The sequence below is a fragment of the Populus trichocarpa genome, chromosome 5 (assembly GCF_000002775.5).
Source record: "Populus trichocarpa isolate Nisqually-1 chromosome 5, P.trichocarpa_v4.1, whole genome shotgun sequence".
In the NCBI taxonomy this organism is placed as follows: domain Eukaryota; kingdom Viridiplantae; phylum Streptophyta; class Magnoliopsida; order Malpighiales; family Salicaceae; genus Populus; species Populus trichocarpa.
This window is the reverse complement of record NC_037289.2, coordinates 12,230,064-12,243,256: the sequence shown is the minus strand read 5'-3', so window position 1 is coordinate 12,243,256 and position 13,193 is coordinate 12,230,064. Positions and strand designations below refer to the sequence as shown.

The following is a 13,193-nucleotide window of genomic DNA, read 5'->3' as shown; positions in this document are numbered from 1 at the left end:
AATATAATTTTAAAAAATAAAGAAATAAAATAGAAAAACTATGTGGAAAAACATCGCAGCAATCCACAGTAATTTAAAGAGAAAAATTACAAAGCAAAAATTTTAACCAGGTCAATATTTAAAAAGTAAAATCAACAAAAAAAATTTTGAAAAAAAAATAGGAAAGTTGAAAAAAAAATTTGAAAAAAAAAGAGAAAAAAAACGAGAAAAAAAAAGAGGAAAAGTTAGCAAAAAAAAAAGGAAGAATCATTGTGGATTACCAGTAATCCACAGTGATTTAGGTGTGGGGGAATCACTATTACCAGTAATCCACAGTGATTTAGGTGTGGGGGAACAGTGATTCCCCCACACCATTTAGAGTATTGTATAATGAGAAGTTAAATGGAAAAAAGAAGGTTATTAGCGAATCAGATGGTTTTCATCTGATTTGCTTTTGTCTATTTTTTTTTTTTTAATCTCATTCGAAATTCAAATCAATATTCTTAGAAGGATTTCAAACATAAAAATTGATTTAATTATTGGAATTGAATTCAATTCCAATGATTCCAAACAACCTGTTACTTTTGACTCTTGACTATTTAGGATTTAGGATTTATAAATGTTTAAAATTTTAAAATTAGATTTAGATGTTTGCATTATATTTATATTGCATAATTTAAATTTAATTTATCTTTAAATTTGAATTAAAATCATGCATATTAAATTAATATTTTGAATTGCGCACACACAATATACAGAACGGAATATCAAAATGTTCTAAGACTGAAATTTATCGTTCTAGTACGAAAATAGAATGACAAGCATAATACAATTGGCAACCTTAGTTAATACAATTCTCAACTGACCAATAAAGGTCTGATTGAGTAACAACATGGTTAGCTCTCATGGGATGCCTTTACTATTATTATGGTTGTGTTGATGGGTTTTTCAAAAGACATACGCAGCAGAAATGATAAATTTAAAACTTTTCGGGTCTCATTGATCCCTATAGACAAATCTAGAGCTATTTAGGATTTATACAAATATTACATACCTGAAGATCATATGTTCTTTTCAGCTTTAAATAATTGTTTCAAGGCTATGTTATCATAAACGACAAGTCGTCTAAATATCTAGCGCCTAACAGTAATCCACACTACTCACCAGTAATAAATCTCATAAACCCTTAAATAATATCACAATGATCATCAAAATAGCCAATATTCCCTCATTCCCATGACCAACCATTTACCCATATATTAGTAGTCTTGATACCCTTAACTTTCCTTTTATGGCTGACTAAATCAAACAATTGTGATATCAGTATAAATTGTTTTCATTAGTCTCCACCCAGTTGCAGACTAATCAAATTATTTCTCGATGTCAATATTAGATAACATCCTTCGCCACCACTTTCATGGCCGACTAAACATTTAAATCTTGGTGTTAGTACAAATTGATACCATTAGTCCCTACCACGTGACATACTAATCAAAACAGTTATTCATCATTAGTACCACTAATGCCATTAGTTTTTACCTCATGATAGACTAATCAATTTATGCCAGTCATCGATAACCACTAACACCATTAATCTCCACCTCGTGAAAGACTAATCAATTTATATTGATTCATTAGTAACCGTTGATGTCATTAGTCTCCACCTCGTGGTAGACTAATCAATTTATATTGGTCATCAGTATCATTGATGTCATTTGTCTGAACCTCGTGGCAAACTAATCAATTTATACCCTTACTCGTGTGGCCAGCAAGAAAAACATTGGTCACTCATCATATAGCTGACCATCATCTCAATCTTAGGAGTCCCCACTCATGTAAGTAACTCCGAATCTTTTCTCCAATACATAGCCTACTTATTTTCCTTCTTTTTCTTTCTTATTTCTTTTTTTTTTTGTTTCTTTTCTTGCTCTTCCTTCTAGTTTCCCTTTTCTTGTTTTCCTTTTTCTCGTTTTCCAAATGCAATTTACCATTATTATGATTCACCGTGGGTTAGACTTAAAAAAAAATTAACTTAAGAAAAATGAATATACATGTGTTTTTAATGCATCTGTTTGACATAAAAAAATAATTGTACATCAAAAGGTTTTTTAAATATATTCAATTAAATAAATCGAGAATCATATACGTAAATAAATGTAAAAAAAAAATTGGTTAATAACTAAAGACTAAACTAAAAAGTTAAGAGATAGATGTAGATCAAGATATGTGATCTCACAACACGAATCATGAACCTGATTGTGTATAATAACTTTATTTTTTGAAACTAATATTTTATTTTATCAAGTGATAAAGAAAATAGACACACACAAGAAAATGATTAAATAAAATTCAAAAAACAAATATCATGTAGGGCTGCAATCGCTGCACCAAATAAATTCCTACTAATATTAGAAAAATGAATATTAAAATCTTATTCAAAAACCAAGTAGAAATTAAATGATATTATATTTAAAAATTTCATAATTTTTTTAATTTATTTTATTTTAATCAATCTCAATTCAATTTGAATACCACTAGGTTGGGCATCCTAACCTATCCCAACCTAGAAAGTGGTTAATGCTAACTAAAGACTAAACTAGAAAGTTAAGAGATAGATATTGATCAAAATATTTGATTTCACAATACAAATCATGAACCTGGTTATGTATAATAACTTTATTTTTTGGAATTAATATTTTATTTTATCAAGTGATAAAGAAAATAGACACACACAAGAAAATGATTGAATAAAATTCATAAAACAAATATCATGTAGGGATGCACCAAATAAACACCTACTAATATTAGAAAAATAATATTATAATCTTATTCAAAAACCAAGTAGAAATTAAATGATATTATATTTAAAAATTTCACAACTTTTTTATTTTATTTTAATCAATCTCAATTCTCTCTCACACATGCAAACATAATCTATTTTAATTAATTTAGATTTAAATAAAAAAGAAATTTAAAGTCAAAGTTAGAAGAAAAAAAACCCTTATGTTTGACCTTATCTTTTTTCTATCCTTTTAAAGTCATCTCTCCTACTTTTTTAAAAACAAATTAACAAAAAATAAAGGTTGATGATACATCGTTTGTCTACTTAGTTTTTTTACCATAGGAGAAGTGATTAGAAAATCATACTAGGTTTTTTTATCTGAGAACCCAATTTTTAATATATTTTCACTTAAAAACAAACTGGAAAAAAAAACTATCTCTTTACAAAACAAAAAATTGATTTAAAAATACAAAATCAAATTGAAAACAAAAAACTCTCTCTAACCCGATATGCTTTTTTCAGCAAAATGAGGGGTTAAATCTTTTTGAAACTCCTCTTATCAAATAAAATTTGTTAATATTAAAAATATTTTTTTATTATTATCAGGATATGGGCAATTATTCACTTTCTTTCTCCTCTTCTGTTTTGCGGCAACTATCTCTTTTTTTTTCTTCTAAAAGTTAAGTACTAGAATGTGACACAAATGAAGTTTTATGCAAAGATATAATAAAGACTTCAAAAAATAGGAATTGACTTTGAAAATTTAAAAATTTTGGATTTGAAGTTTTGAAAGATGTGCCTCTTGTATAGTAATTAAGAAGAGAAATAGCATGCAATTATTTTATTTTTGAATTTGATCCTCAAGTTTTAAATTTTCAATCAATAATTTTATTAGGGAAAATTAAACACTAATTTAATATTGAAATATTTTTTTCACCTATTATAATAAAAAAATTAAAATAAACTATCAACCTAGTTTTTAAACTTGATTATAAAAAAGAATTAAAAAAATCAGTGACTTAAAAAATAAAATTCCAAAGAAAAAAAAGAAGAAAAGAGATGGTCAACAATGAATTCCATACATCTTTTAATTAATTAACATGTATACTAATTTTTTTATTTTTTTATTATATATACTAGAAGTTCGGTCCAATCGGGCCTACTATTTTATCGCCACGAAAAAAAAAAAAAAAAGAATGTAATTCGGGTTAGGTGAAGACGTGGTTGAGGAGGTAAATTGCCCTAAAAAAACCTGAGGGCACGACAGGGGCTCGCCGGCTGTAGTGGCCAGGCTGTTTGAGATTAAAGATTATTGGTCTATTATTATTAATGTGTGTCTCTGCTTCTGACCACCGACCATGTACCACCGCCACACCACGTGTCATCATCTCCCATCAGCATATTTATTTATATTTACAAAAACAATACTTGCTCAAAGATTTACGGCGCTCAAATTAGCAAATTTACCACATCAATGACTGATCTTCTCCCAGTGAAAAATGGCGTTTTTTTTACCCCTTTATCCATGTCTTTATGGCCTACTGTTGTAGTATCTTTCTTTCTCGTGAGATTTTTGAATTTTGAAACGAGTTCTCACGTGAAATTTTTTAATTAATTTCGTGTATCTTACTTAGGGTTTACATAATTGGAACAAGAACAGATCATAGCCGCACATCAATTCAGGAAACGACATGGAAGAATGTTGAGTGTGTTTGTTTCTTTGGTTAAAAAATATTTTAGAGTGTGTTTGTTTCTTTTGTTAAAAAATATTTTTGAATTTTTTTATTTTTTTAAATTGTTTTGATTTACTAATATTAAAAAAAAATTAAAAATTATTTTAGTATATTTTTTAAAATTAATCATATTACATATAGTACTGTACCACAGGAACACATGGAACCCATCATTACTATTACCTTATCTGCTGCTGGCATAGAATATTCCACAACTATCCATATGCGAATAACTACATTGATTCTCCCAGAAATTGTCGGTGGCGCTGATACGAGGATAATTTAGACATTTAATTGTTCTCGGCTAAGGGCGGGTTTAAAAGTGGTTCGTCTTCTGCTTTTCTGTAATTTTCAAAAATAATTTTAGTTTAAAAATATTAAATTCATGTTTTTTAAATGTTTTATGATAATTTTGATATATTAATATTAAAAATTAAAAAAAAATTATTTTGAATTATTAAAAAACTATTTTAAAAATTATCATACACCACAACCTCAAATATACGTGTGTGTTTGGTATTGTGGTAGCTGTTGTGGTTGTGATTTGAAAAAAATTATGAAGTACTTTTAGTTGAAGTTGATTTGAAAAAATATATGTTTTGTTAAAACTGTGATTGAAATTGACGTTGAACAAAAAATAATTTAATATGTTTGGTTAAAAATATTTATTTTTTAGTTAGCAATAAGATATCTTTTCAGTATTTATTAGTGTATATAATCCTCATTCTATTTTATTAAACATAGATATCAAATTTTAGATTCATGATTAAATTAATCCAGATACTTATTTTATATAATCCTCATTTTATATAATTCAAATTCAACACGACTGTTTGATTAAATTCCACAATATTATAAAAAAATTAAGATAATATTAAATCTATGAGAAAACGTGATCAAATATGAACATTTTATTTTAAAAGCATTAGTTATAATCTAATAATTGAAGCGGAGATCAATGTAGTTATGCAACTCAAGATTGACTAAATTATTTAATGATGATTTTTTACATGATAATGAACCACAAATAAATCCTCCTAATAGGTTTACAAAAACTTTAATTCAAGTGTCCTTAAGTATAATAAACTACGATAGGGTATGACCAGCTGATAATCCCAAACAGAAGATGATGGTGACATGTTTTGTTAACACAATAAAATTGTGTAGTGAGAGGAGCGTGAATGATCCAGCCTTAAACCATATAGTATAGTTATTAAACCCGGTCTGGGGTTGATCCGGTCAAGGGACTGGATCCTGGGTTTTATGGATCAACCTGAAAAAATTAAAAAAAAAAATTAAAACTTTAATATTTCATATGAAAAAATTAAGAAAAAAAATCCATGTAAATATAGACTATACATATTATAAATATTGAAGTTTAAAAAAATATTTTTTTAAAAAATTTATCCCACATTACAAAGATATTATGTTAAACTTTTAAGTTGAAGTATTTAAACCAAAAAAGTTTTTTATCCCACATTGAAAAAATAACTTTTTTCTTGGAAATATACAGTAAATATACTAATGAGTTTCAAATCCCACATTGAAAAAAAATAACTTTTTTCTTGGAAACATAAAGTATATATACGAAAGGGTTTCAAATCACACATTGAAAAGATATTATGTTATTCATTTAAGTTGAAATATTTAAATCAAAAAGTATTTAAACCAAATTTTTTTTATCCCACATTGAAAAAACATAGTTTTTTTCTTGGTAACATAGAGTATATATACTAATGGCTTTCAAATCCCACATTGAAAAAACACAACTTTTTTCTTGGAAACATGGAGTATATACATGAAAGGGCTTTAAATCTCACATTGAAAAGATACTATGTTATTCATTTAAGTTGAAGTATTTAAACAAAAAAGTGTTATTATTAAACTAAAATGTTGAAAGAAGAAGTATAAAAAACTTAACTAAAATGTCTTTTGCCCCGGCCAGTTTTTTATTAAACCCGGATCGGTTCAATTACAGGGTCGATCGGGTCCCAGGTTTAACTAGGTCATATGGACATGTTTAAAAGAATGGTAGCAAAAATAAAAAGAAAATACTGCCTCTGAGGGGTGTTGGTGCAAATAATTTTTTATCGTTAAACTAAAATATTAAATTACTATTATATATACTATTTTTCTAATTTTGTCTTGGACAGAAAATTCTATATAATAAAAAAGAAAGAAGAAGCAGAATAGAAAAGGAAAACCGGTAGATGAAAATACATATAAAAAATTGTCATGCATTAAACAGTATATCTTTTTATATAATACTTAATTCTACAGAATTAGATGATAAATCAATTAAAGGAATAAAAAAAATTAAAAAAAAAAAACACCCAAAAAGTGAAGAACAACAATATCTCACCTTATCACTTTTTGCCCCGTACGCACCGGCTTGTTTGCTAGATGATTCGGCACACATTCCATGCCTTTTGAATTTTCTCGACGTTTCTATTGTTGCCACGTGTAATCACTTGATCTTAACCCACTCATTATATTGAACCTTTGACGCAAATTTTGTTACTAGCACGTTTGGGAACGCGGCTGCGGCTGCGTTCCCAAAACAATTTGAAATTTTTTTTTTTTTACTAAAATTTAATATGGTTTGTATGATTTGAATCATTTTAATATGCTGATATCAAAAATAATTTTTAAAAAATGAAAAAACATCATTAACATGTATTTTGGCACGAAAAGTTATTTGAAAAGCACCCGCAACCACACTGCCAAACATGCATGTTTTACTATGCTAAATCTTTCCTGCAATTTTTTTTTAAGTAAAAATTCAGTGATCCTCTTCTCTCTTAAAAAAACTAAAAAAAACTAAAAAAATAAAATAAAATTTAGTATCAAAATATATATTTTTTGAAAATTATAGGGACTGAATGCCTAATTGCTTAAAAAGATGAGAGATAAAAATAAATTTTTCAAATAAATTGCATACCTACCACTAATTTTACTAGCTTTTATCATTTTAGTCCATTTTATTTTAATTCAACCCTTATCCCCTGAAAAACATGTAGTTGAACTTTAATTTGGATTCAAAATAGTTTAATTATGTAAAAAATAAAAATTTAAAAATCAAATTTAAAACTTTCAAAAATTTCATTACAATCCATAATGAAACATGTGAAAGGATAAATAATAAAAAAAATAATTTTTTTAAAAGCATACAACACGGCAGCTCCAAACACCCCTTTATCTGAGGTCCAAATTAGTCCTGTCAGGTATTTTCTCTCCTGTGTCCGCCGAATATAATTCTTTTTTGTTTCTTGAGAATATCTTTTTATTGTTAAAATAAAATGTTAAATTAATATAATACACTATTATTGTAATTTTGTCCTGGACAGAAAATTCTATATAATAAAAAAAGAAAGAAGGAGCAGAATAGGAAAAAGAAGAGCGGTTGACGAAAACACATAAAAAAAGATTGTCAGGCATTAATTAGCAGATGGTTTATAGAAAGGAAACGCATGAATCTCGTGTCGAAAATCTTAGAAAAGGAAACTCTTCTGATATTCTATGTTAATGGCGATCCCTTTTCTTTTTCTGTTAGAAGAGAATGAATTAGGCAAAACAAGATCCTCGTCTAAAAGCATGCAATGATCAGTTTGCAATTAACGCGGGAGCATGCCCTAATCCTGGCTATGGTTAATTTCTTTCCATAACAGTGCTTGGAAGTGGAAGCTCCCTCGACATTGACACAGGACGTGCTCTGTGCGTGTCTGCGCTCCAATTCATCTCTCTCTGTGGTCTACAGTCAAAGGGGCTGCAGACCCTCCCTCCCTCACCTAATCTACTTAGACATTTCACCAAATATCTATAAAATTAATTATTTGATTCCCTTTAAAGAATCAAAAACTCTCAATTCTCTAGCAAAAATACGTGTTGAGCTGTTACCTTTTTCTCTTTTTCCCTAATCAAATCTCTCTGGACATCACTCTCCCTCTCTCTATAATCCCATTGAAAGCTGTAATTGAGTGAGAGCTCTTTTGGACTCGTCCCCGGCCATCCCTCCTGACTCTCTCTCCCTCTCTCAAGAAACAAATTGTTTTATCTCCCTCTCCATCTTCTAAGAAAAACTCTCAACAATAGTTATGTTATAAAGTGTCTCCCCATGTCACCGTAATTTAGAGACCTCTCGCTTTGGTTGCTTTCCCCTTCCTTCCCCACGCGTTCTCCGTCTCGCATTATGTTATAGGATTTATAGCCCTTTTTTTAGCCTCAAAACAAATAAAAAGATCGGATTTTTGACGCTTTTCTTCCTTTCCCCTGTGAGTCCCATTTTTTTTTTTAAAAAAAAAAACTTTGTTTTGTTTTAAAGATCAGAATCTCAAATAAACGACAATGGCACCCTTGTTTGACTGGTGGGCAAAGGACAGCCATAGAGGAACACCGGTTGTAGTCAAAATGGAGAACCCAAACTGGTCAATGGTGGAGCTTGAAGGTCCATCAGAGGAAGACTTCTTAATCACTGACTCACCGAGTCGGCTCGGCCGCGACAAATCACGTAACAAAAACGCTAAACAACTTACATGGGTCCTTCTCTTAAAAGCCCACAAGGCTGCCGGTTGCTTGACCTCCATTGCCACCGCAATGGTCACTCTCGGCTCCGCTATCAAGCGCCGCATCCACTCTGGCCGCACGGACATCGAAACCACCGACATCGACCGGGAAAATGAGAACCCAACAGTGAAAACTAGATTCTATACTTTCATCAAGATTTTTCTTTGGCTGTCAGTTTTGCTGTTAGGATTTGAAGTTGCTGCTTATTTTAAGGGGTGGCATTTCGGAGCTCCACATCTGCAATTGCAGTACTTATTAGCGATGCCATTTGGGTTTCAAGATATCTTTGATTCCTTGTATTCACGGTGGGTTTTGTTTCGTGTGGAGTATCTTGCTCCTCCTTTGCAATTTCTAGCCAATGCGTGTATCGTGCTCTTCCTTGTCCAGAGTATTGACAGGCTTGTTCTTTGTTTGGGTTGTTTCTGGATCCGGTTTAAGAATATTAAACCAATCCCAAATCAAGACGCTGTTGCTGATCTTGAATCTGGTGAAAATGGATTTTTTCCCATGGTTCTTGTCCAGATTCCCATGTGCAATGAGAAAGAGGTAACTTCAAATTTCACATTTTTAGCTCTTTAATTTTATTTGGTTACTTGGTGTTTTATTCGTTTTTTTTTCTCGTAGGTTTACCAACAATCTATAGCTGCTGTGTGTAATTTAGACTGGCCGAAATCGAAGATTTTAGTACAAATTCTAGATGATTCTGATGATCCAACTACGCAATTGTTGATTAAAGAGGAGGTTAATAAATGGCAGCAAGAGGGTGCCCACATTTTGTATAGGCATCGTGTAATTAGAGATGGCTATAAAGCTGGTAATCTCAAGTCTGCTATGAATTGTAGCTATGTCAAAGACTATGAATTTGTGGCTATTTTCGATGCCGATTTCCAGCCAACCCCCGACTTTCTTAAAAGAACAGTCCCTCACTTCAAGGTACTTCACTTTGATTCCTTATTATACAATTTATTTTGATCGAATTTGAGTTGATTTATGTGAAATTCTGTGGCATAATAGGATAAGCAGCTAATTCAACCATTCTAGTAATTAAAGACCCAAGTATTGAAATTGAATGTGGCATTACAGGGTAATGAGGAGCTAGGGCTTGTCCAGGCAAGGTGGTCTTTTGTGAACAAGGATGAGAACTTGTTGACTAGGTTGCAGAACATTAATTTAGCATTTCATTTCGAAGTAGAGCAGCAAGTGAATGGTATTTTCATTAACTTCTTTGGATTCAATGGGACTGCTGGGGTGTGGAGGATAAAAGCTTTGGAAGATTCTGGTGGTTGGTTAGAGAGGACTACTGTTGAGGACATGGACATTGCTGTTCGTGCCCATCTTCATGGCTGGAAATTCATTTTCCTCAATGATGTTGAGGTATAATAAATATTTCTTTTTAGTTTTATATTACCGGATGTTTTTGTCATTGATTTCAGTGAGTTTCTCACCAAACTAGTAGTAGTCAATGGTTTTAATGTGGTTTAACAGTAGTTTTTTTTTAAAAAAATGTTCAGTGTCAGTGTGAATTGCCTGAATCATATGAAGCATATAGAAAGCAACAACACAGATGGCATTCTGGACCCATGCAGCTGTTCAGACTCTGTTTACCTGCTATTATTCGATCCAAGGTATATATTTTTTCAAATACTCTTTGTTCTAATTACAATTTTTCCCTGTTTTTGTGCTGGCACTATTTGCTGACTTTGTTGTATTGGTCTTTTGTAGATTAGCATATGGAAGAAATTCAACATGGTTTTTCTCTTCTTTCTGCTTAGAAAGCTTATCCTACCATTTTATTCTTTCACACTCTTCTGCATAATTCTCCCCATGACAATGTTTATACCAGAGGCTGAGCTCCCAGCATGGGTTGTGTGTTACATTCCAGCTACCATGTCATTTCTCAACATTCTCCCAGCCCCCAAATCCTTCCCTTTCATTGTCCCTTACCTTCTGTTTGAAAACACTATGTCAGTGACCAAGTTCAATGCTATGATCTCTGGCCTATTCCAGCTTGGAAGTGCCTATGAATGGGTTGTTACTAAGAAGTCTGGCCGCTCTTCTGAGGGTGATCTTGTTTCCTTGGCGAAGAAAGAGACAAAGCATCAAAGGGGTTCTTCAGAGCCAAATCTTGAAGAATTGAAGGAAGAAATTATGCAACAAGATCAAAAGGACAAGAAGAAAAAGAAGCATAATAGAATATATATGAAAGAGTTGGCACTGGCTTTCCTTCTTTTAACAGCTTCAGCAAGGAGTTTGCTTTCTGCTCAGGGGATTCATTTCTACTTCTTGCTATTTCAAGGGATATCATTCTTGCTTGTTGGCCTAGATTTGATAGGCGAGCAGGTTCAGTGAAGGAAGCACGATAGGTTTTGTCAGATAGAATGCTGATAAAAACATGGGCGACATGGGTGGACAACAAATATGATTATCACTGAAAGGAAAAATTACATGGGGAAATTGATCTGGGCTGGGGGTGCTGCTTTTCTTGATTAGCCTCCAACCCTCCAGAACCCCAATACATTCCCCACTCAACATGAGAAAATATTGTGTTATATGGACAGAAGAATGACTGCAGGTGGGAATGGAAGATAGGGTAGATAGTGTTCATGCTTCTTTTCACATGCAAGGTTTTTCTTCTTTATTATTACTTTTCTGCTTTGTTTTTTCCTATTCTTTCGTTTTTCGGTCAATTCTTTTGTAAGAAAAAACTGCGTTCAAACATCAAGTTACAGCTTCAAGGTTCATCGTACTTTATCTTTGCCTTGGCTATAATTGATGCCAGCTTGATGATACTCAAGCAGCGGTTAATCCCTTTTAGTAATGGCGATGTAAATTTTGCCTGTCTGCTTTCGAATTGCTCTGCTGAAACCAGCAGCCATTTTGCTTCCTACAGACCACCGACACCTAACAAATCACCTAGCACTTGCCTAAATTATCTAATTGAATTTGTGATCAGAAGCATTTTCAAAGAATGAGCCAACTTTTATGATGGCGCTTTGTAATTGTCAAGAGCAATATATTGGTTTCAGGTGCTGTGATACCTGGCAGATGTATGTTACTGTTTATTATAATTATGGATTGAAAGGCTGAAGCAAGTTTACTTTCTTCCAAAATCATCTTCAAATTTATGGCATATCAGTACAGAATCGAAGATTATAGAGAGATCCTCATTGGATCATCGAGTGCAAGAAGCGCGTGAAGCTAAGCTAGGCTAAAATTAATAATAATTCGGTGAAGTTGCTTTCCAAGCATATGCACGAGATCAATCAAGTAACTGGGATGCACACGGGAACGTGTTTTTAAGCCTGGCAGGCACATTTCAAAGGTGTCTAGCCTTTTTTCTGACTGTGAAGCAGCTGGGCCATGCCGTGATATGGACTCGTTTTCTACTCTCCTTGAAAGCACTTCCAAAATTCTACTTCCTCACCCAGTTACTGGAAAGACGACGGGGTTCACGAAAAACCCCACAAAACATGTGGCAAGACTAGAGAGTTTAGAATGCTGCATTTAATAGCACATGCATCTACAAAACATGCTTTTATTTTATTTATTTTTTATTGAGTTTAGAAGAGACTCTCTTGTTCTTAAGCTAGAAATGGTAATGGAGAAAACTGACGTTTTCTTTATATAGCCTTCAACCAATGTGGTTATGTGGATGCAAAGGAAAGAGTGGTTAATGTCATTTTCATCTATAATTTTATACTACTTAGAGATCTTATAGTGACAGCTAGCCTTTGCGAGGTTGTATAAATTCTGGGTTTCATAGACTCCGTAATTTCAATAATATCGATGACGATAATAAGATCAATCTTTATAAAAACACATAGTTATAAAATATATTTTTATTTAATACATGTATATTTTATGGGTTTTTACTTTCCAAAACATAACAAAATTACTAAAATACCCTAAAAAGCCAAATTTGTTTAACAGCATACATGTTCTTTTATCTTTTTCGTTATTTTTTTTTATATTATTATCAAGTTGACTAAGGGATGATTTAGTAATCTAATAAATATAATAATTATTAAAAAAAATAGTTGAGGCGTGCATTGCAAACATCAGCGTATGGGTGATGTCTGCGCACTTCAGATAACACACGATAACCGAACATCGAATTACGAGACGATGTTGGAACC

At 31.6% G+C, this 13,193-nt stretch overlaps 1 protein-coding gene across 1 annotated transcript; it reads left to right on the top strand.

Annotated features, from left to right (window-relative positions):
• The first annotated feature begins 8,317 nt into the window (after positions 1–8,317).
• On the top strand, positions 8,318–11,898 carry LOC7489772 (probable xyloglucan glycosyltransferase 12). The gene is made up of 5 exons (XM_002307265.4): positions 8,318–9,603; positions 9,682–9,990; positions 10,141–10,431; positions 10,569–10,682; positions 10,780–11,898. Exons 1-5 carry the CDS (start codon positions 8,839–8,841, stop codon positions 11,404–11,406), a joined length of 2,106 nt encoding a protein of 701 aa, XP_002307301.1. The 5' UTR covers positions 8,318–8,838; the 3' UTR covers positions 11,407–11,898.
• Positions 11,899–13,193: the final 1,295 nt, after the last annotated feature.